Source organism: Cherax quadricarinatus, chromosome 34 (assembly GCF_038502225.1).
Source record: "Cherax quadricarinatus isolate ZL_2023a chromosome 34, ASM3850222v1, whole genome shotgun sequence".
Taxonomy (NCBI): Eukaryota; Metazoa; Arthropoda; class Malacostraca; order Decapoda; family Parastacidae; genus Cherax; species Cherax quadricarinatus.
In genome coordinates, this window is record NC_091325.1 from 8282474 (window position 1) to 8309787 (window position 27314).

The following is a 27314-nucleotide window of genomic DNA, read 5'->3' on the forward strand; positions in this document are numbered from 1 at the left end:
AGGGGCTTGGTGGAAATGGAATGATGGGGGGAAAGAGGGTGTGGTAAGGAACAGAGGGAGGGAGACATTGGTGAGGGAGAGGAGGCTGGGTTAATAGGGAGAGTGGAGGAAAGGGAGAGAATTAGAGAGAGAGAGAGGCTCTGAGGAGTATAAGGGGGGGATTAGGTGAGAGAGAAAGAGGAGAGAGGAGGTGAGGGGGAAGCGGAAGGAGGGATGAGTATAGGGATGGGGGAGGGTAAGAAGGGATGGTGTATTGGGAGGGGAGGGGGAAGGGGGGGCAGTCCTGCGCCTTACAAAACAAAAAAGGGAAAACATTCATATCATGTTTCGTTGTGTGGTGGCAGGACAGGCGTGCCTCTTTATTTTACACTCGTTCCCGCACATGCATTATGTCACACACACACACACACACACACACACAAACACACACACACTCACTCACACACACACACACACACACACACATTCACACACACACACACACACACACACACACACACACACACACCCAGGAGCTGAGTCTTGACCCCTGCAACCACAATTAGGTGAGTACACACACACACACACACACACACACACACACACACAGGGAGAGAGTGGACCTAGTAGCGATCAGCAGAGAGGCGGGGCCAGGAGCTGTGAATCGACCCCTGAAATCACAAATAGGCGAGTACACACACACACTAAAAGCCGTGAATCGAATCATTCACTCATATTCCTATGATACTGTGTCACATTCTCTCTCTAATAAATAGCGAGCTTACTAAAATATGTTGTGGAAGACAATTCAATTCAATTCAAAGTTTGTTCTCTATAAGGATTACAATGCTGAGTTTACAGAATTTGGTTATTGTGTGGTTTACATGTAGTAAAATAATAATTACAGAGTGTACCACTAGAACACCTAGCATGGTTAGGCATTTCGGGCAGACTTAGATTAAATCTTAAATTTAGAATATTACAAATTATGAGGTAAGTTGGTATGATAAATGATGACCTAAACTAGTATATCGAGAGGATGAATGAACTTAGTAGCATCAGAAGTATACACCAGACATATACTGTTAGGAAGGTGTAGGTGCAATCTGGAAAGGAGAAAGCGTTTCCTCTGTAGCCGAAGACGACAAATGACAGAGCTGAAAGGCAGTGGACTCTCTGAAGAACGAAAAGTAACACTGGTTAGAGAATTAGAAAAACAGTTAAGCTTAAACTGACCACATACGGAGTCCAGGGAAGATGAGCTAAAAGCCATAAATGAAATTGAGAGGAACTCAAATTTCTTCTCATATGCAAAATCCAGGTAGATTATGGGCTTTAATTATAGGAGACTGGACAAACACTGATGATAAAGAAATGAGCAAAATATGACTCACTGTTCAGTGAGCCACTGATCGACTGACGACCCAAATTAGTTCTTCGTGAACGAAATCAAATGTTGTAGTTATCTCCTTAATCTCTATGACTCCCGTCAATGACGTCGAAGAAGACACTGACTGCATCCCCGTGCACTCCGCCTCTGGCCCTGACTCGTGGAACTCGATATTCATCGATAAATGCAAGAAACCATTATCAAAAGCCTTAAAAAATATTTTGAGATTAATCCTAGACACTGGAGTCATCCCACAGCCATTAAACATTGTTTACATTGCCCCACTCCAGAAAGGTGGCAGTAGAGCAGTTGCAAAAAATTATAGACCAAAAGCCCTAAATAGAGAAGAACCTGCAGAACTAGAGAATGTACAGAGACCTTCCATTACCCATTTAAGTTCAGTCAAGCACTTAGACTATCGTGAACGCTTGAATTTCCTTGAACTGTTCTCCTAGGAACATAGACGAGAACGATACGTCTTAATTTTCACCTGGAAAGCTCAAAAGATTGGTCCCAAATTTGCACACCGAAAATACTCCCTAAGAGAGCAAAAAGTGCAAAATACCACCAAGAATTTTTTTAACACCCTCCCTTCATGGATAATGAAAATTACAAACGCACCCTTGGCTGTCTTAAAGACGGAACTTGATAGGTTCCTCAAATTAATTCCTATCAGTAGGGCTGTTGCTGTGATGGATATGTGGGTCAGCGGGACCAGAATCTGCTTCAGGTAACCTTCAGATAACACTATCAATTCTTCCTTACTTGATTTCCTATCTCTGCCTCTCCCTTCCTCCCACTATCCATCTACCTTGCCTAGATCCTCCTCTGCCGCCGCTCTCACTCCCCCTCCTCCACTTGCTGTTTCTCACACTCCCCCTCTCTTCCGGTGGTCGCTGGGGAATGGTGGGTGAGGGATGGTGGCGACGTGGGAGGAAGAGGTGGAGGAGGAGGAGGAGTTTGTGGAGGTAGAGGTGGTGGTAAGGGAGAGTGTAGCAACAGCTGATGGTGATGGTGATGATGATCAGAATGGTGATTCAATTAGATGACACAGAGGACACAAAGTAAGAAAAATAAGAAGCAGAAGCAAGTGAAGCAGCAAAATCAGAATCGTCAACAGCGCCGGTAGTGGTGGTGGCAGTAGGAAAGAAAGAGCCAAGAGGGGAAGTTAGAGCTGAGAGGGAAAGGAAGAGCTGAGAAGGGAAGGTAGAGCTGAGAGGGTAAGGAGATATGCTGATGAGTAATCTAGTTCGCTCACTGTTGTTTAGAATTCACTAGTCAGTTCCTGATCAGCCGAGCTGTGGCTCGTACGTTGGTTTGCGTGCAGCCAGCAGCAACAGCCTGGTTGATCAGGCTCTGATCCACCAGGAGGCCTGGTCACAGACCGGGCCGCGGGGGCGTTGACCCCCGGAACTCTCTCCAGGTAAACTCCAGACGGCTGTCTCTTAATTTTTAAGGGGATGACCTCCCCTGTAGCCGGATCCAAACTAGACCTCCTGAACTGAAAAGAAAATTTAAAAAAAATTTGAAACTCAAAGGAAAGTTAAAAGTATAATGAATGTAAATGGAAATATGTAAGATTTACCTGCCTTCTTAAATGGTCTCGAGACAGAAAGAAACGGTCAGGAATCTTGCCACAGTGCAAAACGTATCGTATATCGGGCTTCCATTTCGACAAGACGGCAGTAATTCCCTGGAGAGTTGCTGTTTACCAGCGTAATGACACTGGGCAAGAAACAGGGAAAACTTTGGAAAGGCAGTTAGCGGAAGATTTTTTCAATCCTCACCGAGGTTATCAGCGACGAAAGACTGTCTATTGCTCACTTTATGGAGGACTATCTACTATTATTAGATAAATAAGGCAAGAATAGTAAAGTAGAAGGCTTTGTCATCGCCCTCCAGCTCCATAGGCCACTACCAGCATGAGTGATTGTAGATCAGGGGAATAATATGCATTATTCGGAAGAGTGAGAGGATAGATGCAAGGGGCCAACAAGCATAACAATTAGTTTGAAATGCATACGAACATGAGGATATTTACGGGAAAATCTTAAGACTAGGGTATAGAATTTGACTTAAAATATGTGGATATATACGAGTATCACTCTATGCATAGTTCATATAATTATTATTATAATTATTATATTCACAATACGGCGATAAAGTGGTGGGGTGAAATCTAGTGGCTGGAGATAATGATTCTTTTTATTTAGAATTAGATACATGAATATTCTGATTCATCCATAGATGAATGAAACAAAAGAGCATAAGGGGGTGAGCGTTAGGGGGTGATCTGAATGGGGGATAATGGAAAATATGTGAGAGTCAGTAAGAAATCGTAATTAAGGCAGTAAGTAGGGTAAGAGTCGATGCAGTAACACACATTAAAGGATGCTTATAAAACAGCTTGTGACCGCTCACGTCTAGACAGGAAACTATGACTTATTACAATTAAACTGATTTCTTCTTTCGCAAGTCGTGGGGAAGCAAAAGTTGCTAATGTATATGTGTGTGTGGGGGGGGGGATGAGTGTTTGGGGCACTTGGGAATACTTGGAAAAGATAGCTGTGTGTAGACAGCAGAGCGGAGAACAGCTATCTACTTCTATCTAGATTGAGGACTATATTGTATAATATAAATGTATGAGTCATGGATAGAAGAGCAGAAAGCTCTCTCCCTCCCATCCACTCCCTCCGGTCACTGCTGGTATGAAAAAAAGGGGGAAAATACTATACCATATTGGAAAAATGGCATGGAATTTTACATGAGAAATGAAAATGGTTTGAATGAATGGGCTACAACTTCCTCTTTTAAATTACTATCATTATTATCTTGAATTATTCTTGTTTGCTCCACTACCACTCAGTATTTATCCCTGACCTCGCCTCATAATTTTAATCTCTTGGCATAGTGGGTTCCTAGTGTCTTGGAAGCCAATAAAAAGTAGGGGCGCCATTGGTACACTAAGAGAAAACACCATAAGTGTCCGGGGCCCAAAACTGTTCAACAGCCTCCCATCAAGCATTAGGGGAATTTCCAATAAACCCCTGGCTGCCTTCAAGAGAGAGCTGGACAGATACCTAAAGTCAGTGCCGGATCAGCCGGGCTGTGGCTCGTACGTCGGACTGCGTGCGGCCAGCAGTAACAGCCTAGTTGATCAGGCCCTGATCCATCGGGAGGCCTGGTCGTGGACCGGGCCGCGGGGGCGTTGATCCCCGGAATAACCTCCAGGTAACCTCCAGGTAATCATACCTACTCCCGAAGCATCTTGCTGGTTACAATTATATTTACTAACGTTTTGCTGAAGTATTTCCGAACTTCCTTTCGCTACAGTGTGTGTATAACGCATGTCGATGCATCTTCGATACCTGATCGTTGCCTGACTATTTTGAAGGTCGTCACAACGCCTTAAATAGCACACACAACCATTCGTGCAATATATAATATTTTTTAAGGAAAATAACTGCGATTCTTCTCATTAATAACAGTTTTGAATGTGTGTATGGAATTTTACTAAGTCTTTCATCATTTGCTTTACTGAAACTGTTAAACATTTAATAGCTGCATTACTGAAACTGAAACATTTAACATTTCCTTTACCGAGATAAAAAATATTTAGCCATGGCTTGTTGAAGGTGGAAAATATTTAACATTTACGTTACTGAATCTACTAAGTAATTCATCAATAGCGTTGCCATCTGCTAATTCAAAAACTATGTTAGTCATAGCATAGATTTTTTTAAATCACAAGGAAAAATTAACGTTGATTACGGTGCAGTGTACTGGAGGCATTCAGTAAGTCATTGTTACTTTCTCCCTCCTTTGACATGCATTTAGCAGTAGACCGATAATGTAAGTATTGCCTTTAGGACTGGTGTGTACGGTCAGCTGAAGGTGTGGGTAGCGTGTCGTGTGGATGAAACCTGGGACTAGGACCAGGGAACGAGAAGCCGTGGTCCCAGTGCTGGATGCTAGTACATTTGGGTAGCCAACCAGTGGCTTTGCCAACCCAGTACAGAGAGTGATAATGGAGATGGTGGTGATAAGTCTCTCAGTATTAGTGAATCTGAGAATACTAAACACCATTCCAAGTTGAGGGATTGATGACCTCAAAACTACTACATATCTTCCACCGTTTGTGTGTTATTCTCTGCACTGAATAGCTAGAGTCAGTGAGTGGCGGAGCGTCTCCACAAGAAAGATATCCAAGTGTTGCACATGTGTCTTATTCATCTACTTTTCGGCTTTGTATACCACGAGCATATACCGAAATGGATACTGTCAGACGAGCCTGGCCCATGGCCGGGCTCCGAGAATATATTCTCTGTATATCAAAAGGTATTTCAAAGGTAAGTCAACCAACGTTCGTCATGCAAGCTGCCTCCAGTAGGGTATTGAATACTGGCATATATCACATGTGTTCAGTCTCTTTAAGGCTAATAAGTGTTTTTAGTGCCTTTTTATTGCTTAATTTCAACAGTATTCTTTACCAGGTATGGGTTCCATGCTGGTGCTGCGTACTCAGTAGAGAAAGCTGTAGTCGCTTCCGGAGTGTATAGTAGACTCAAGAGGGATTCATTCATTCATTCATTCTCTCTTTCTCTCTCTCTCTCTCTCTCTATCTATCTATCTATCTCTCTCCCTATTCCCTTCCTCACCCTGCCTTATTAACCTATCCCTCCTCTCTCCTTCCCTCGCTCTCACTTTCTATTCTCCCTCCTTCCCCCTCCCCCATCTTTCTCTCCCTCTCTCTCCTGGCTACACAGACTCCTCCTCTGGACCCATTCACAAAACCCAGCAGCTTACTACGAGGGAGCCTGGGGTGCGCTACTCTGGCTCCCCACCAGGCAATAACCTCCCCTAGGGACTGCTACCACAAGAACTTGTCTTGTCTACTCCGCATACCCCAACGTAACTTAATCCCTCCATATATACTTTTTTTTTTTTGCTGCAGTTTCATGAATGCATTACTCCGTGAATCCCACATTTAGTTATTAAATGGGATTTGATGTCACCGACGTCCGTTTTTTGACGTTTCAGTATTGGTCTGATCGTCTGTTTTTTTTTTTTTTTCAGCGTTGCGAGGTTCGGTGGAAAGTTTATGTTCATAAATTTCCGATATAACAACCCTACCCTCCATCCTGCCGGATCACTTGTCTTACATTAGGGAACAAGTTGGCAGCAGCGACCTGCAAAGAAAGCTAGATCGTGTGTCTGGGAGCTGTAGAGGTCAATTTTCCCGTTGCTGCTAGGATGCTCACAGTGCCCAGCTGATGCCCCGGCAGTGACCAGGAAAGTGAACTTTAGTAATGGGGACTGTAAGGATGATAATAGCGCATCACGTCTTGTTTTCATCCCAACCGTGGGGGCTTCCATGACTGGTGGAAATGTTTCAAAAGTTAATTGTAGTTTTCTTTGCCTTTCGTCACAACTCGATGTTCATTAGGGAAAAAATATCTTGTATTGAGAGATATCCGAATTATAGCCGATGCTTTCAGATGGATAACAAATGTAGAAGAGAGAGGAGGATGAAGAGGAGGAGGATGTAGAAAAGAAGGCAATATAGGCGAGGGAGTGAACGATACCCAGGGGAGCGAGCTAAGAGCTGCGCCATCAAGGGTGGCGGGAGCCGCTGGCGAGGCTACTCATTCACAAAATCCTTCTCCCCCACTACCAACACTTGCTGCTGGCTCTAATTTAGCTTCTTTTGCCACTCTAGAACTGGATTGCTTTGTCCACTGAGGAGAGGAGTAGTTTCTCCAGTCAAGAAATGACGACTGACACCCGCCTAGAGGTCATCAATTCCACTGCCTTGCTGTAAATATAGTGAATTCATCCAGGCTAGCCTGCTACCACCCCATCCACCATTCCAATCATCCCTCTACCTTCACCACACCCCATCCCTCCGTTCTATCCACCTCTCTACGTTCACCACATCCCCATCCCTCCGTTCTATCCACCTCTCTACGTTCACCACATCCCCATCCCTCCGTTCTATCCACCTCTCTACCTTCACCACACCCCCATCCCTCCGTTCTATCCACCTTGGATGCACCTTGGATGCACTGGATGAAAATCAGAATGCAGATGTAATATACACAGACTTTGCAAAAGCATTTGACAAATGCGATCATGGCGTAATAGCCCATAAAATACGTGCTAAAGGAATAACTGGGAAAGTGGGGAGATGGATCTTCAACTTCCTAACAAATCGAACACAAAGAGTAGTGGTCAACAGAGTTAAATCGGAGGCTGCCATAGTGAAGAGCTCTGTTCCACAAGGAACAGTACTCGCCCCCATCTTATTCCTTATCCTCATATCAGACATAAACAGAGATATACACCACAGCACCGTATCATCCTTTGCGGATGATACTAGGATCTGCATGAGGCTGTCATCTGCTGAGGACGCGGTTAACCTCCAAGAAGATATAAACAAAGTTTTCCAGTGGGCAACGGTAAACAATATGATGTTCAATGAGGACAAATTCCAACTACTCCGTTATGGAAAGCTGGAGGAGATAATAACTAGAACAGAGTATACTACTGACTCCGGCCATACAATAGAGCGGAAAAATAATGTAAGGGACCTGGGAGTAGTAATGTCTGAGGATCTCACTTTCAAGGATCACAACAGTGCCACGATCGCACGTGCAAAGAAAATGATAGGATGGATAATGAGAACTTTCAAAACGAGAGATGCCAAGCTCATGATGATCCTTTTCAAATCACTTGTTCTCTCTAGGCTGGAATACTGCTGTACATTAACATCTCCATTCAAAGCAGGTGAAATCGCAGATGTAGAGAGTGTACAGAGATCCTTTACTGCACGTATAAGTTCTGTCAAGCACCTTAACTACTGGGAACGCTTGGAAGCACTTGACTTGTACTCGTTGGAACGCAGGAGGGAGAGATATATTATAATCTACACTTGGAAAATCTTGGAAGGAATGGTCCCAAATCTGCACACAGAAATCACTCCCTACGAAAGTAAAAGACTGGGCAGGCGATGCAAAATGCCCCCAATAAAAAGTAGGGGCGCCATTGGTACACTAAGGGAAAACACCATAAGTGTCCGGGGCCCAAAACTGTTCAACAGCCTCCCATCAAGCATTAGGGGAATTGCCAATAAACCCCTGGCTGCCTTCAAGAGAGAGCTGGACAGATACCTAAAGTCAGTGCCGGATCAGCCGGGCTGTGGCTCGTACGTTGGACTGCGTGCGGCCAGCAGTAACAGCCTAGTTGATCAGGCCCTGATCCATCGGGAGGCCTGGTCATGGACCGGGCCGCGGGGGCGTTGATCCCCGGAATAACCTCCAGGTAACCTCTCTACCTTCACCACACCTCCATCCCTCCGTCCTATCCACCTTTCTACCTTCACCACACCCCCATCCCTCCGTCCTATCCACCTCTCTACCTTCACCACACCCCGTCCCTCCGTCCTATCCACCTCTCTACCTTCACCACACCCCCATCCCTCCGTCCTATCCACCTCTCTACCTTCACCACACCCCATCCCTCCGTCCTATCCACCTCTCTACCTTCACCACACCCCCATCCCTCCCCCCTATCCACCTCTCTACCTTCACCGCACCCCCATCCCTCCGCCCTATCCACCTCTCTACCTTCACCGCACCCCCATCCCTCCGTCCTATCCACCTCTCTACCTTCACCGCACCCCCATCCCTCCGCCCTATCCACCTCTCTACCTTCACCACACCCCCATCCCTCCGTCCTATCCACCTCTCTACCTTCACCACACCCCCATCCCTCCGCCCTATCCACCTCTCTACCTTCACCGCACCCCCATCCCTCCGTCCTATCCACCTCTCTACCTTCACCACACCTCCATCCCTCCGTCCTATCCACCTCTCTACCTTCACCACACCCCCATCCCTCCGTCTTATCCACCTCTCTCCCTTCACCACACCCCATCCCTCCGTCCTATCCACCTCTTTACCTTCACCACACCCCATCCCTCCGTCCTATCCACCTCTCTACCTTCACCACACCCCATCCCTCCGTCCTATCCACCTCTCTACCTTCACCACACCCCATCCCTCCGTCCTATCCACCTCTCTACCTTCACCACACCCCATCCCTCCGTCCTATCCACCTCTCTACCTTCACCACACCCCCATCCCTCAGTCTTATCCACCTCTCTCCCTTCACCACACCCCATCCCTCCGTCCTATCCACCTCTTTACCTTCACCACACCCCATCCCTCCGTCCTATCCACCTCTCTACCTTCACCACACCCCATCCCTCCGTCCTATCCACCTCTCTACCTTCACCACACCCCATCCCTCCGTCCTATCCACCTCTCTACCTTCACCACACCCCATCCCTCCGTCCTATCCACCTCTCTACCTTCACCACACCCCCCATCCCTCCGTCCTATCCACCTCTCTACCTTCACCACACCCCCATCCCTCCGTCCTATCCACCTCTCTACTTTCACCACACCCCCATCCCTCCGTCCTATCCACCTCTCTACCTTCACCACACCCCATCCCTCCGTCCTATCCACCTCTTTACCTTCACCACACCCCATCCCTCCGTCCTATCCACCTCTTTACCTTCACCACACCCCCATCCCTCCGTCCTATCCACCTCTCTACCTTCACCACACCCCGTCCCTCCGTCGTATCCACCTCTCTACCTTCACCACACCCCATCCCTCCGTCCTATCCACCTCTTTACCTTCACCACACCCCCATCCCTCCGTCCTATCCACCTCTCTACTTTCACCGCACCCCCATCCCTCCGTCCTATCCACCTCTCTACCTTCACCACACCTCCATCCCTCCGTCCTATCCACCTCTCTACCTTCTCCACACCCCCCATCCCTCCGTCCTATCCACCTCTCTACCTTCACCACACCTCCATCCCTCCGTCCTATCCACCTCTCTACCTTCTCCACACCCCCCATCCCTCCGTCCTATCCACCTCTCTACCTTCACCACACCCCGTCCCTCCGTCCTATCCACCTCTCCTGCTTCATAAATATTACGCTCTTGGTCTTTGTTCTCGGAAGTCTGATGAATGAAATTAGCGATGGTGGTGGTGGTAGTGGCGGGGGGGGGGGTAGTGCTGAGGGGAGGGTAGTAGTGGGGGTGGAAGTAATAATGGTGGTGGCAGTAGTGGTGGTGGCTGTAGTGGTAGTGATGGTTGTGGTCTTGGTGGGGATGATTAAAAACAGTGGTGGTAGTGAGCGTTGTAGTTGTAAGGGTGGAAGCGATGGTGGTGATAGTGTTGGTTGTTGGTGATGGTAGTAGTGGTGAATGTTGGGCGGTTGTGGAGGTGGTGGTACCGATAAGTGTGTACCTAAAGAGTGTCTACCTGGAGTGTCTACAAGGACAGTATCTACCTGGAGTGTTTACCAGGAGAGTATTTCGAGGGTGAACGCCTCCGTGGCCCGGTTCCCGACCAGAAAGATCTAGTGGTGTACATAAGAATGATGGGAGAAACAATCACGATGCCATATCAACCAGGCTGTGAAGGACACGTGGGCCGGTAGGCAGCCAGCAGAAAAAGCCTGGTTGACCACGCAAGTGCCGAACAAGCCTGGCCCAGGGCCGGGCTGTGGAAGTAGGAAAACTCGAAACCCATCAAAGGTATGCTGTATGCCCAGGGTATCTGATGGGCAGTATCTTAAGATAATGCTCAGCTAGTGGGGCTTACCCAATTCAGAGAGATAGCCAGGTAGAGGGGGTGGCTGCCGCGGGTATGATAGGGGGATGAAAGAAAGTAGGAAGGCAAGCACGAGGTAGGGAAGGAGGCAGAGAGAGAATGAAAGGAAGGAGGCAGGGAGGGAATGAAAGGAAGGAGGCAGGGAGGGAATGAAAGGAAGGAGGCAGGGAGGGAATGAAAGGAAGTTGGGAGGGAATGAAAGGAAGGAGGCAGGGAGGGAATGAAAGGAAGGAGGCAGGGAGGGAATGAAAGGAAGGAATCAAGGGGGAATGAAAGGAAAGAAGCAGGGAGGAAAAACAAAGTAAGGAACGAGGGATGGAGGGAGGAAAGGAAGGAAAGGAGGGAAGAAACGAGGAACAGGTGAGTAAGCAGGAATGAAGGAAGGAAGGAATTAAGGAAGTGAACAACCCTAGTGGAGTAGGCCTGGCGCACTGACCCCTGCCACACCTCTGCCACACCCCCTACCACACCCCCAATGCCACCCCTGCCATATCCTTTGCCCCACCTCCAAGAAAACAATTACCACCTGCAGTTTACCTGGACACGACCCTTGGCGGCACCTTTAACTGCTAATACATTGAGGAGCGGTGGAAAGGTCTCACCTTGAAGCACACTCCAGTCATGGTCTCCAAGACCCCGCCAGACTAGGAGTCATGATCACCACATTACATCTAGTCATCAAAGCCAAACTACCAAGACCAGACCTATCCACTAAGACCAAACAAGCCACCAAGACCAGACTAAGCCTCCAAGACCAGATCAAGCCATTAAGACCAGACCAAGCCATCACGAGCAGACCTAGCCACTAAGACCAAACAAGCCACCAAGACCAGACTAAGCCATCAAGACAAGACCAAACTATCAAGAGCAGACCAAACCATCAAGACCAGGCTGGTCTATCTACACAGCATCACGCCGCTATAACAGCTCCATTCACAAAACCTGGGCAGGCAGCTTCTGGTGGTCACGCTTCACAGGGCGAGGAGGGAGGATGTGCTGGGAGGGAGGAGGACTAGGAGGATGGCGGGGAGGATGTGCCGGGAGGGAGGAGGACTAGGAAGATGGCGGGGAGGATGTGCTGGGAGGGAGGAGGACAAGGAGGATGGATGGGAGGATATATTGGGAGGGAGAAGGACTAAGACGGAGGCTGGAAGGATGTGTTGAGAGGGAGAAAAACTAGGAGGGAAGTTGGGAGGATGTGGGAGGGAAGTTGGGAGGAGGAGGAGGAGGGAGGTATTTTTGGGAGGAACAGATAGAGAGGGATGAAGGCAGGAAAAGGGAATATGTAGATGGATGGAGTGGGGGAGAAGCACCTGGGTAGATGTACAGGGAGGACTGGTTGTGACAGCTATGTAGGCTTGGAGGCCGGTGACAGCAACAGCCTCGTTGATCAGGCGGTCAAACCACGATGGAAGAGGTGGAAGAGGAGAGAACCCTCAAAACCAGTGACAGGTATATCACCGGGCGCCAGGACAGGGAGAGAGGGAACTTCAAGAGTAATAGTAAAATTAACAGGAACTGTAAAATGAACAGGAACAACGGTAAAATGAACAGGAACAACGGTAAAATGAACAGGAGCAACGGTAAAATGAACAGGAACATCGTTGGCGAAACATCTCAGTAAAGATATCCAGGTGTTGCCATTGATGGCCTTGTTGACCAGTCAGTACTGACGTTCCATCTCTGTAATACATTGATGGTGCAGTCACTATAATGTTGTTGGTGATGGAGGTGGTGGTGGTGGTGGTGATAAGGGTGATCGTGGTAGTTTTGGTGAGATTACTATTGGTATCGAAGGTGATTCAGTAATAGCATTAGTTGTAGTGGTGGTGGTGATGGTGATAAGGGGATTGATGGTGAGATTACTGATAGTATTGAAAGTGATGCAGTAATGTTGGTGGTGAGGCTGCTGGTAGTATTGAAAGTGATTCAGTAGTGGTGGGGGTAGGGGTGGTGGTGGTTCTAGGAATGGTGGTGCTGGTAGTTGTGATTGTGGCGGTGGCGATGGTTCTGGTAAGTGATCGTGGTAAGTGATGGTGAGATTACTGGTTTTATTGAAAGTGATGCGGTAGTGGTGGTGAGGCTGCTGGTGGTATTGAAAGTGATTCGGTAGTGGTGCTGGTAGGGGTGGTGGTGCTGGTAGTTGTGGTGGTAATGGTGGTAGGGGTGGGGGTGGTGGGTCAGCAGCATGCAGCTGGCTGGTGGAGCTAAACAACATTACAGTAATCAGATGATCAACAAGCTACTCAGAGCTGCACCATTGACAAGACTGCCTCACCCCTTCCCCCTCCTCTACCATCCCCACTTCCCTCCCTTCTGCTCCCCTCTTCTTATCTTCCCTTCACTTCTTTCTCCTCATTTCCCCCCCCCTCAAGGAAGGTTACTTGATGCTGGTGAGGGGCTCTTGATCTAGGGAATTGGATCTGTGCTCCAGTTCCCTGAATTAAACCTGAATGCCTTCCACATCCCCCCCACAGGCGCTGTATAATCCTATGGGTTTTGCGCTTCCCCCTGGATTATAATAATAATAATAATCCTCATTTTCCCTTTTCTCACCTTGTTCTTTCTCTTCCCTACACTCTCCTTCCTTCCTCTTCCATCTTTCCCTCTCATCTCTTGCCTTTTTCCCATTTTTAGTTTTAGTTTCCTACCTTCTTCGTCCCTCAACTTAACTTACAACATAGAGATTGACTCTTTGATTTTTACTGATTCCATGTCACCACTGAAGGGACTCACTGAAGGGACTCACTGAAGGGACTCACTGAAGGGATCCACTGAAAGGACTCGACTCACATAATGATTAACATGATCACTGGAGGAACCAGGTAAACAGTAGCTCAAAAATCAGAGAGAAAAAAATTAATGTAAAATTTTTATAGATTCTTTGCACACTGAAATATTCCTTCATGACAGAGTTGATAAATTAGCCAAAGAAATTACCCTGAAGGAAATTATAGAATATCATTTTGGTATATCTGTGTCTAGCATTAGGCATACAGTTAGAAAGAAGTAATAATGAACGTGGTTGTCATCGAAATGTAGTTAGACATGAACGTATGATATGAAAGTATGATATGAGCGTATGGTATGAACGTAGATAAGCACGTTTATGGAGCAATTTGCAATGGCAGTTTTGCAGACGCAAAAATATGTGGTCATTCTATGGTCACTATCTTGAACATTCAGTGCTTCATACTGAAAGTACTGAGGAATTTAGACGTACACAGTATAATAATCTATGTGACACATCAAGTTATTTTATAAATGAAAATAAGATACCAAAAATATTAAGCAAATATCCTAAATTTGCAAGCAACGGGTAAATAAGTTGTAGGTATAAATATAACGTACTCCCGATAACTCTTCTGGAGCCTAGTATCGAAACTTTTTGGGTATCCAAATGTTCTTGCACTACCGTCCACAGGACTGACATGGAATGCACAATAAACTAGAAGCTTCGGCGGCAGAATCTAAATAGTCGTCTCTTCCTTCTCCAATTTTTCTCTTGTTCTTTGTAGCATATATGAGCTGCAGTGGAGGTCTCCCTGGATAATAACAATACTTTATGATTATTAATATTATTGATGCACTAAACCCATAAGCTGCCAGATAACGCCCTGGGGATGGGAGGCAATCAGGCTTGATGCGAGGAACATTCGGCCAAATTCATTAAAACAAGAGCCCTTCACCAGCAACAACACCGCTTCCTTCCTTTCCTATGAGATAAATACTACATTGATGACTGATGACCCTCAGAACAGTGAGCTTCTGTTCACTTTTTATTTTACCAAAGTCTTAACTTGTCCTGGAGAAATTTTCATAAGAGACTACAACGATTTGGCGAGGAAAATTTACACGTAATAAAATTTACAATGCACGTATTGAAAGTAGAATATTAAAGCTGGAGTTTTATGTAAAACTCCAGCTGTGGGTCATCATAAGACCTGCGTCAGGAAACACTTATCATGTTTCCTGACAAACCTTTCCTTAACCTAACCTAACCACACCTTTTAACTGACAGCATGAGTGGTCAAGTTCTAAGTGATTCCAGTCCAACTTGAGTTTTATCAAGCTCACTTCACCATTTTTTTTTACGTAGTAAATCATGTGTAGATCAACGTAGGATATATATGTCGTGCTGAATAGGTAAAACTGGTCAGTTTGAAAGAACTCATTTAAAATTATTTTTTTTTTAATTTTCTCTTATAGGTTTCAAGACACATTTTTTTCATTTATGTAATATATTAACAATTTTGTACCAAAAGAACCTTAGAAAACTTACCTAACCTTATTATGACAAGCGCAATTTAATTTAGCCTAATCCAACTAAATATGTTTTAGATAAGTTTACAATAACTTAATAAACAAACAATGAAATATATTTTTTTCGTTAGGTTCAGAATGATTTTTGCGAAATTATTACATATACAAATTTTCGCTTGCCCTATTCGGCAAAAAGAGCGTTGTTATTTAAGGTAAAATAACAAGTTTTACCTATTCGGCACGACGTATATATATATATATATATATATATATATATATATATATATATATATATATATATATATATATATATATATATAGAGAGAGAGAGAGAGAGAGAGAGAGAGAGAGGATACCTCCTTTAGTGTTGACTGGAGGCCCATTGCGTCATTCTTTGGGACCAAAATTCCCTTTGAATTTTTGGTGGGGGCCAGACCTGGACTAAACATTGTAGCACTAAGAGTCTTTGAGACATGTCTTTCTCCACTGTTCCTTACCCCTCGAAAATCCCTCTAGATATCTTTCATGTACTCCATCATTTACCTTCATACAGGAACTCAACTCCTCTCGCCCAACTGCTGTAAACAGCTTTCAGAATTCGTCCAGAACCTCACAGTCACTGCGCAACATCATAGTAGATAATACCAGTCGGAATACTTTTTGCAACACCGGATTTGGTTAAGCGGTTTTTTGGCCTGCGAGTTTTCGTATGCAGTATTAACAAAGTGCGTTTGTAGCAGTTTTTATAAGAGCAGTTTAGTTATTCTTGAAAGTGGTTAAATTATGCTGATAATAACATTGCCGCATTCAGTACAGACTTGTTAAAGTTATGGGCAGACATTCTTTTTTATTACTTACGGGCATAGTCTTTTCAGCAGCCTTTTATGGTAGTTATGAGCACAGTTCTTTCTTACCACTAACTTTACCTTTGATAAGTTCCTAGACAACTTGAAGATTGAGACACTTATGCAGCATATGGGAATCTTTATTCAGGAAACGTTTCGCCACACAGTGGCTTTGGACTGATGAAGCCACTGTGTGGCGAAACGTTTCCTGAATAAAGATTCCCATATGCTGCATAAGTGTCTCAATCTTCAACTTGTCGGTTTTTCAAACCATTCATCACAATCCTAGACTACTTCTATTCCCAGAGCCCTACTATGGACCAAGCTCGCCTGGTGCTTGCTGGTCAATCAGACTGTTGCTGCTGATGCCCCACTACCCCTCACTGAAAGACCATTAACTGTAATGGTAATTTTCTTATTTATTCGTTGTAAGTCTTAGGCGTTAATTAACGTTTAAAACAATTTGATAAACATCTCAGATAAATGATTATTCTTTTATGTAATCGTAGTGAGACTGAAGTGAAGGAGGGATAATAAGGTTGGGTATTAGGAATTTGACATAATATATATTTAAAGCTATGTAAACGTATACTGCAGTACATTATATAAACAACGTGCGATTTAAAACGATTGAGAGCATATTCGACAATATTGGGTAACTGAGCACACAGCTGGTCGACGGCCACGTCTATCAGCAACCAACACAGGCTACGTTGATGTAGGCTTGTCTAATGTAAACCCAAATTGATCTATTTTGGCAGAACCTATGAAAAGAACGAAAACAAAATTTGATAAATATACTAAATGCAAATATCCTTCCCTTCCCTGGATCGAACATATTTGTATGACACATGGTCATGGACAGGGCCGCGGGGGCGTTGATCCCCGGAATACTCCAGGTAGACTCCATGTAGACTCCAGATAGACCTGAGGGCTTAGGCAGGACTTCCCAGTAAACGTATTAAATTAGTAAAGAGGACGAGTTTAGCCTGCTTAGTATGTTTGAAAAACGTGTTTTTATAAACGATTTGCATAACGTGCAAAAAACTACGTTCGCCAGTGAAGAAAACACCGGCTTTCCGACGTTGTTTCGAAGAAAAGCACCGAGAAATCTGCTGGTTTTCCCACGCAGGTTTTGGTTGACCAGGAAAGCGTCAGACAGACCTGGCCCAGGGTCAGGCTGCCGGAGTTACAATTGTTGTTGTTTTTTAATTCGTCAAAGATATATCAAAGGTCGGAAAATCGTTCTCCTGTTCGCTTATAATAACACTTTCCTTATGGGAATAAACGGCTTATTAACAGGAACACTGAGACAAAAATTATAATGTTCTCCAGCGTTCCTAGTGGGTGTTCTCTTTTTATAGTGGGTGTTCTCTTAACATTCATAATGGGTATGCTATTAACATTCATAGTGGATGTTCTTTTAACATTCATATTGGATGTGCTCCAACATTCATAGTGGGTGTTCTCCAACATTCATAGTGGGTGCTCTCCAACATTCATAGTAGGTGCTCTCCAACATTCATAGTGGATGCTTTCCAACATTCATAGTGGATGCCCTCCAACATTCATAGTGGATGCCCTCCAACATTCATATTGGATGTGCTCCAACATTCATAGTGGGTGTTCTCCAACATTCATATTGGATGTGCTCCAACATTCATAGTGGATGCTCTCCAACATTCATAGTGGGTGTTCTCCAACATTCATAGTGAATGCTCTCCAACATTCATAGTGGATGCTCTCCAACATCCATAGTGGATGCTCTCCAACATTCATAGTGGGTGTTCTCCAACATTCATAGTGGGTGTTCTCCAACATTCATAGTGGATGCTCTCCAACATTCATAGTGGGTGTTCTCCAACATTCATAGTGGGTGTTCTCCAACATTCATAGTGGATGCTCTCCAACATTCATAGTGGATGCTCTCCAACATTCATAGTGGATGCTCTCCAACATTCAAAGTGGGTGTTCTCCAACATTCATAGTGGGTGTTCTCCAACATTCATAGTGGGTGTTCTCCAACATTCATAGTGGATGCTCTCCAACATTCATAGCGGATGCTCTCCAACATTCATAGCGGATGTGCTCCAACATTCATAGTGGGTGTTCTCCAACATTCATAGTTGATGCTCTCCAACATTCATAGTGGGTGTTCTCCAACATTCATAGTGGGTGTTCTCCAACATTCATAGCGGATGCTCTCCAACATTCATATTGGATGTGCTCCAACATTCATAGTGGGTGTTCTCCAACAATCATAGTGGATGCTCTCCAACATTCATAGTGGGTGTTCTCCAACATTCATAGTGAATGCTCTCCAACATTCATAGTGGATGCTCTCCAACATTCATAGTGGATGCTCTCCAACGTTCATTGTGGGTGTTCTCCAACATTCATAGTGGGTGTTCTCCAACATTCATAGTGGATGCTCTCCAACATTCATAGTGGGTGTTCTCCAACATTCATAGTGGGTGTTCTCCAACATTCATAGCGGATGCTCTCCAACATTCATATTGGATGTGCTCCAACATTCATAGTGGGTGTTCTCCAACATTCATAGTGGATGCTCTCCAACATTCATAGTGGATGCTCTCCAACATTCATAGTGGATGCTCTCCAACATTCAAAGTGGATGTTCTCCAACATTCATAGTGGATGCTCTCCAACATTCACAGTGGATGCTCTTCAACATTTATATTGGATGTGCTCCAACATTCATAGTGGGTGTTCTCCAACATTCATAGTTGATGCTCTCCAACATTCATAGTGGGTGTTCTCCAACATTCATAGTGGGTGTTCTCCAACATTCATAGCGGATGCTCTCCAACATTCATATTGGATGTGCTCCAACATTCATAGTGGGTGTTCTCCAACATTCATAGTGGATGCTCTCCAACATTCATAGTGGATGCTCTCCAACATTCATAGTGGATGCTCTCCAACATTCAAAGTGGATGTTCTCCAACATTCATAGTGGATGCTCTCCAACATTCACAGTGGATGCTCTTCAACATTTATATTGGATGTGCTCCAACATTCATAGTGGGTGTTCTCCAACATTCATAGTTGATGCTCTCCAACATTCATAGTGGGTGTTCTCCAACATTCATAGTGGGTGTTCTCCAACATTCATAGCGGATGCTCTCCAACATTCATATTGGATGTGCTCCAACATTCATAGTGGGTGTTCTCCAACATTCATAGTGGATGCTCTCCAACATTCATAGTGGATGCATAGTGGATGCTCTCCAACATTCATAGTGGATGCTCTCCAACATTCATAGTGGGTGTTCTCCAACATTCATAGTATGTGTTCTCCAACATTCATAGCAGGTGTTTTCCAACACTAATAATGGGCGTTCTCCAACATTCATAGTGGATGCTCTCCAACATTCATAGTGGATGCTCTCCAACATTCATAGTGGGTGTTCTCAAACATTCATAGTGGGTGTTCTCAAACATTCATAGTGGGTGTTCTCAAACATTCATAGTGGATGCTCTCCAACATTCATAGTGGATGCTCTCCAACATTCATAGTGGGTGTTCTCAAACATTCATAGTGGATGCTCTCCAACATTCATAGTGGATGCTCTCCAACATTCATAGTGGGTGTTCTCAAACATTCATAGTGGATGCTCTCCAACATTCATAGTGGATGCTCTCCAACATTCATAGTGGGTGTTCTCCAACATTCATAGTGGATGCTCTCCAACATTCATAGTGGATGCTCTCCAACATTCATAGTGGATGCTCTCCAACATTCATAGTGGGTGTTCTCAAACATTCATAGTGGATGCTCTCCAACATTCATAGTGGGTGTTCTCCAACATTCATAGTGGGTGTTCTCCAACATTCATAGTGGATGCTCTCCAACATTCATAGTGGGTGTTCTCCAACATTCATAGTGGATGCTCTCCAACATTCATAGTGGGTGTTCTCCAACATTCATAGTGGATGCTCTCCAACATTCATAGTGGGTGTTCTCCAACATTCATAGTGGATGCTCTCCAACATTCATAGTGGGTGTTCTCAAACATTCATAGTGGATGCTCTCCAACATTCATAGTGGATGCTCTCCAACATTCATAGTGGATGCTCTCCAACATTCATAGTGGGTGTTCTCCAACATTCATAGTGGGTGTTCTCCAACATTCATAGTGGATGCTCTCCAACATTCATAGTGGGTGCTCTCCAACATTCATAGTGGGTGTTCTCAAACATTCATAGTGGGTGTTCTCCAGCATTCATAGTGGGTGTTCTCCAACATTCATAGTGGGTGTTCTCCAACATTCATAGTGGATGCTCTCCAACATTCATAGTGGATGCTCTCCAACATTCATAGTGGATGCTCTCCAACATTCATAGTGGGTGTTCTCAAACATTCATAGTGGGTGTTCTCCAGCATTCATAGTGGATGCTCTCCAACATTCATAGTGGGTGTTCTCAAACATTCATTGTGGGTGTTCTCTAACAGATATTTTGGATACTAATACATAGTGGTAATTTGTTTGACTTGAGAAATATGGAAAAATTTTAATGCCAGTAAAACAATTGTTGTTGTTGTTGTTGTTGTAATAAGTTTTAATGACATAAATTCCTCTATAAATATTTGTATATTATTTGAACCAGTTTAGAATATACCGATGTTTGTGTGACACACACACACACACACACACACACACACACACACACACACACAACCACACACACACACACAACATACACACACAACCACACACACACACACAACATACACATACACACAACATACACACACACACACACACACAACACACAACCACACACACACACAACATACACACACATACACACAACATACACACACATACACACAACATACACACACACACACACAACACACAACACACACACACACACACACACAACATACACACACACACACACACACACACACACACACAACATACACACACACACAACCACACACACACACACACACACAAAAACACATAAACACACACACACACACACACACACAAAACACACAACACACACAACACACACACACACAACATTCACACACAACACACACAACACACACACACAACATTCACACACAACACACACACACACACACACACACACACACACACAACATACACACACAACACACACACACACACACACACACACACACACATACCCCACCCCACCCCACCCCACCCCTCCCCTCCCCTCCCAACACAAAGGAGTTTCCATCTCTCTCCGTCCGTCGGATCCCATCCTCGTTCCTGGAGCACACATGCCACAAGCTTCTCTCTGAAGTTTCTTAGCAGGAATATCAAACTTCTGATACAATATATTCTTCCTAACAGCGTAAAGTAATGCAATATAGACGGGAGATGGGCGGTAATGAGATGGTAAGATTGAGTTTTGTTTGTGACGGCTCTGATGCCAGATACTGACGGCGACTTCAACTCCCGTGGCAGGTCAATGCATTTGCCAGATGGGAGTCCTTTCTTGGCTATTTGTTTAACACGCTGGAGCGCCGTGCCAACCTATAGGTGATTTCCTTTCTCCTCTTTAGGTTCATTAGTGGAGTGTATTGCAGACTGGGTAATATGACTGGAAAAACTATATTCCCAGAGTGTTTTGTATTTACATGCAAAGGTTGTCCGTCATAGCACGAGTTGGTAACAGTTGGCGGGTCAGCTGGTGAGGCTCGACTGTGTCCGGCAGTTAGTATATCCTGGGACACGGTCGGTGGTGGATGTACGCACCCGGGGCACATCAACATGGGTCATGCTTGTCCAAGAACCTAGTATGGTGTCTGTGCAAGAAGCTAATACTGGTGACGCTGATGGTGTCTTATTTCATTACTACCGGTGGTCTGCCAGCAAAATAGCACAGTGAAACCGATAATCACTTACAAAAAAGGGTTACATATGTGCATATATAAATATATATATACACACACACTCATGAATATATATATTATAGCCAGTAGGCGTGCAAACTTATGAATATACTTATTCAGTGAGGAGAACAGAAAAATAATATATATACAAATATTCAGCGATTTCAACGCGAGTGGTGCGGAAACCTTCTCTTTCTCTGACTCTCTCTGTCTCTTATCTCTGTGTGTTTAACACTGGTTCTAGTCAAGAGCAACCATCTCTCTCATCACTCTTATTCTTCGGTTTTATATTTATTTTCTTTACTATGTATGTGGATTTTTTACCTCCTCCGAACAAGATGGGCATCAAGTCACTTAAAACTCTCACTAAACCTACTAAGTCAGGTAAGTGCAGTGTGTGTGTGTGTGTGTGTGTGTGTGTGTGTGTATGTGTGTGTGTGTGTGTGTGTGTGTGTGTGTGTGTGTGTGCGCTCGCGCGTGTGTGTATAGTGCAAACATGTACAATACAAACTGTGGAATAAACACACAAATGCAACACCTCCAATGTTTCATTAGTAGACGTTTTCCCAACTATGGTAGAAACGTTTAATTAATGCCAGTGGTGTTGTATATGTGTTTGTGTTGTGTTGATGTCAGTGATGTCTGTAGTGTGTGTGTGTTTTTAGACTCGGATCAATATATATATATATATATATATATATATATATATATATATATATATATATATATATATATATATATATATATATATATATATATATATAACATTATATCTCAGTCCACAGCAGGATTCGAACCTGCAAATTCGGCATCAGCGGTGAGGAGTCTGGCTGTATGGGTTAAGTATTGTGTACTCTGATGCCGAGTTTCATGTACAAGGTGGTTTAGAAAGACACGTAAGCAAACACTATAACATATTTATTAGAAAACGTTTCGGTCCTGGGACCTTGATCACTTCTAACATGTTAGAAGTAATCAAGGTCCCAGGACCGAAACGTTTTATAATAAATATGTTATAGTGTTTGCTTACGTGTCTTTCTAAACCAACTTGTCGGTATTTATTACCAAGGTTTATACCATGTACAAGGTACACAGGCCTAGCTGATATCAATTGTCCCAGGATGAGACCCACACCAGTCGACTAACACCCAGCTACCCATTTTACTGATGGTGAACATAGACAACCGGAGTAAAGAAACACACCCAATGTTTCTACCCTCCCTGAGAATCAAACCCAGACAACTCGTCTTGTGAAGCAAGAGCTTTAGCCACAAGACCACGGGGCACCGTCCATATATATATTATATATTTCATGTGTATATATATATGTGTGTGTGTGTGTGTGTGTGTGTGTGTGTATGTGTGTGTGTGTGTGTGTGTTAGATATTTTCTCAATCCTTGCAGTGTGTAATTATTGTGTAAGTGCACTAGAATATAATTCACGAGCATGAGCCTAGAGGAACACAGCAACAGGCCTACTGGACCATGCTAGGCCGGTTCTAGCGCCCAGTCTTTCCCATTTATATAATTGTCAAATCTCTTTTCTGAAAGCTCCTGTATAATTGGCAGCTACTTATTAGCATTCGAAAAATATTCGTGTCAACTTTTTTTGCAGTTTTGTTTTAAAATTATTTTTAATAGTAATAATAATAATGATAATAACAATAAAACCCTAACTGCATGGCGATCAAACATTTGTTTACGATTATATAAGATTCAGTCTGGTTGGCCAGGCTAGCAGAAGACGAGCCTGGCCCATGGTCGGGCACAGGGAGTAGAAAGACTCGAAACTCATCAAAGGTAAATATCAGTATAAAGTTTTTAAGTTCCCTTGAGATGAATGGTACTACTCCTAGCTTGTCGCCAATGTGTAGACACCTTCCCCCTATTCTACTTCCCCCACCTCCTCCCTCAGGACGCTACCTGTAACCTCTGCCCCCTCCCCCCACTTCCGGCCGCCCCATCACCCCCCTCCCACTGGCTCCCCTCTACGGGCAGCCAAAGATGCATTTCGCCCAACACCTACCACAATCTATTTGATCGAGCGCAGTGGGCGGTAGATCGGGATTGTGGTAGTAGCAGGCGGAATTGTGGTAGAGGAAAGAGTGAGAAAGTACTTCCGGCGAGTGCTGTGTCTCCCGCCCCCCTATATCCCCCACGCCAGCCAAGGGCCAGACTCCGCCCACTCCTCCCCCCTTCTCCTCTTTAGCCCGGTGTCCCGAAGGGGAGGAGCTTATCACCCACACTTATTCCTCCGTGGGACAGATACACTAAACTCTTATTTTAACTTGATCTCGATAAAATGCACGTCTATAGCAGCCCGGATGTGTGGGGGTCCTCCTGTGTCCGTGTCTCAGTACAGGGTACAGTTGTCCAGTCTCCGGAAGAGAGATACGGAATTTAGCTTTTAAGCGTCCCGTGGAGATTTCAACTAGAGGGGACAGCTTGTCCCACGACGTGTACTTATAATAAGAGAGCTCTGGCACAGTAGTTTAACCTCTTGCATATTAGAGTTTGAAATGAAGCTTTAATGACGGTAGTGAAGCTTTCTCCCTATATAAAGCCATGTGAGCTCTGTATCGGTAGTGAAGCTTCCGAGTACGGGAAGAGTTATCAGACGAGTTTTGGCTCAGTGGTGGAGCGTCCCTGTAATATTGAGTCATAACATAGGAGCTCTTACCAAATGTGTAAATTTATCGGTAGAGTTCTGGCTAGGTAGCAAAGCTTCGACTGTCTGTAATTATGACACAAGGACGTTTGCTAGGTAGTAGTTTCAGTAGCGTGCAGTCATAGAGTTTTGAAGGAATATTAGTGATATTAATCTCTCTCTCTCTCAAGGTAGTGTTCAGTTCGCCATCTAAAATGATGCTCGTTTTCCGTCTTTTATTTCTGCGGCAGAGGGTCCTTCCGGTGGCAAGACCCACCAGAGGTCATGTTTCAGTCTCTTACTCCCCCCCCTCTCTCTTTCTTTTTCTCCCTCCTTTCCCCTACCAGCCGCTTCTCCGCTCCTATCCCTCACTCTTATCATTTTATCTATTGGCATTCAGCACTTCTCGGAAACTTGTCCGGCATACTTATGTCTCGGTTTGACCGAAGTTGTAAAATTTCTTGGGCAGCGTGGGAAGACAGTCTCTTAAGTATAGCGAAGGCGCCGGGCGTATCATGACATGATAACGGCAGAGGGGCACTAAACCTGCAAGGGTCATAGCTGCACCTGAGGAATGGGAGACAATGAAATTTGATTCAAGGAAGGGGATGATAGCTTCATATCATTGGATTAAAAGCCCTTTATCAGTGTCAAGGCACCGGTGTTCCTTGAAGTGTGTAAAGTGCATAGATTCCGGCGACTGGTAAGGGGTGCGTGATTTACCGTATATCTGGCACCGGCGGATTGTAATGGGTGTCATCCGGGGTCTTGCGAGGCAGGGAGGGGGCCAGTGTGCTGCCAGAGGAACGCTCTGCACGAAGTGGCTAAAGTGTGGGCACTAAGACGCTCCTCCTGCCGCTGCTGCTCTGCTCTTTGTGGTGAGGGAGAGACGTGATGGTGGGCGTCGATGATTGCATCTTGTTATACGTAATACGGATGAAGTCTTCACAATGCTTAGTCGTAATGAGCAACTCTTTGGTAGCAAGAGGGCTGGGCGATGCCGCACTAACATTTCCAGCCCGGTATTGTCCGCTACCTGTATTGTTCTGGTTAGAGGGAACTTGCATGTCAGTGCACGTGTAAAGACGGGTTTTCATTGCTTGGATTATTATTACTGCTCACGGTGGTTCCTATCACTGCTCTTTGCCCCAAGACTCCTCGTTCCCTCTAAGCCGGCGCCTCCGCAGCTCTAAGTTTTCTTCCCACTACCTGTCCTTCCTTCCCTCTCTACTTCCATCTTCCCTTCGTCTGGCGGACAACAGAGCTCCCCATCGATTGTGCGGTCTCAAGTTTTAAATCTTCTTTTTCGTAGTAAACTTTCCAGAGTTGGGACATTTTAACTTCTCATTGTAGCGGCGCCTTTCTTCGTGTTCAGTCGATGCGCCTCGGATGATTCGGCTATTGTGGCCCACCATTCTCGGGCCTGCCCGACGGCCTTTCTTATCCGCTTCCGACGCTCTCCTCCTGGGCTAATTTTTGCTAGCTGCGTCTTCTGCCTTGGCGTTCCAATGTAAGTAGATATCGAATATTTGTTTATTATGCTTCGGGGCGTGTGTTAAGTCGGCCAGGGAGGGGCGCAGGAATCCAGCTGGGTGGGCGTACACCTGAGTGAGCATCCCTCTATTTTCAATCTTAAAGATATTGTGCAGAGACCGATTGTTAATTCCTCTTTATGTAAGACCCTGATCCGGGTTGGGTTACGGTGTGACTTAAGACGGAAACCCAGAAAGGGTCGCTCGAAAAAACAGGGCTGCCAAGGCCAGCCAGACTAACAGATATGATGGTTTTTATTCGTTACTGAGAGCTTGATTACAGTGGAATTACGCATATTACGTTGATGATACATAAGTGAATCCAGGATACATATCGTCTTCCTATTATTTTAACATGTAAGCACCACTTTTCGGAAAATTTCTTTTTTTTTTTAATATTGCAGCTTCGCTGTGTACACGCTGAGGCAGACGCTTGTAATGTGTGTGTGTGTGTGTGTGTGTGTGTGTGTGTGTGTGTGTGTGTGTGTGTGTGTGTGTGTGTGTGTGTGTGTGTGTGTGTGTGTGTGTGTGTTAGCTATGTGAACTGAGAGATAATATTTATATATAATCACTGCAGTGTTCCATTAATATAATTAAAATCTCCCTAAAAAAAAAAGATAGACAAAATTCAAAGACTACTTCGGTCTCTAATAATAATAATAATAATAATAATAATAATAATAATAATAATTTGTACACGTACATGTACAAGGTATACAGGCCATAGCTGACATCAGTGACATACTATATAGAAAGCCCCGTGTTATGAAGAGCATTTCGGGCAAATTAGGTGAATTGTGTCAGAGGATCTCACCTTCAAGGACCACAGCAATGCCACTATCACATCTGCTAGGAAACTGATAGGATGGATAATGAGAACATTCAAGACAAGAGATGCTAAGCCAATGATGATCCTTTTTAAATCACTTATTCTTTCTAGGCTGGAATACTGCTGTACATTAACATCCCCATTCAAGGCAGGTGAAATTGCAGAGCTATAGAATGTACAGAGAACCTTTACTGCACGTATAAGTTCCATCAAACACCTTAACTACTGGGAGC

At 44.6% G+C, this 27314-nt stretch overlaps 1 protein-coding gene across 7 annotated transcripts in view; it reads left to right on the forward strand.

Moving 5' to 3' along the window:
- Nucleotides 1-27314, forward strand: part of LOC128693682 (transforming protein p54/c-ets-1) — a 496563-nt gene that overhangs the window by 317056 nt on the left and 152193 nt on the right. Inside the window, exon 1 of one of the 7 annotated variants that reach the window (XM_070091151.1) lies at nucleotides 21889-22457. The exons of the other annotated variants lie outside the window; for them this stretch is intronic. Coding sequence (XP_069947252.1) covers nucleotides 22379-22457 — 79 coding nt within the window. The 5' untranslated portion in view covers nucleotides 21889-22378. Of the gene's footprint in view, nucleotides 1-21888; nucleotides 22458-27314 lie in introns of those variants that run through there. 7 annotated transcript variants of the gene reach the window in all.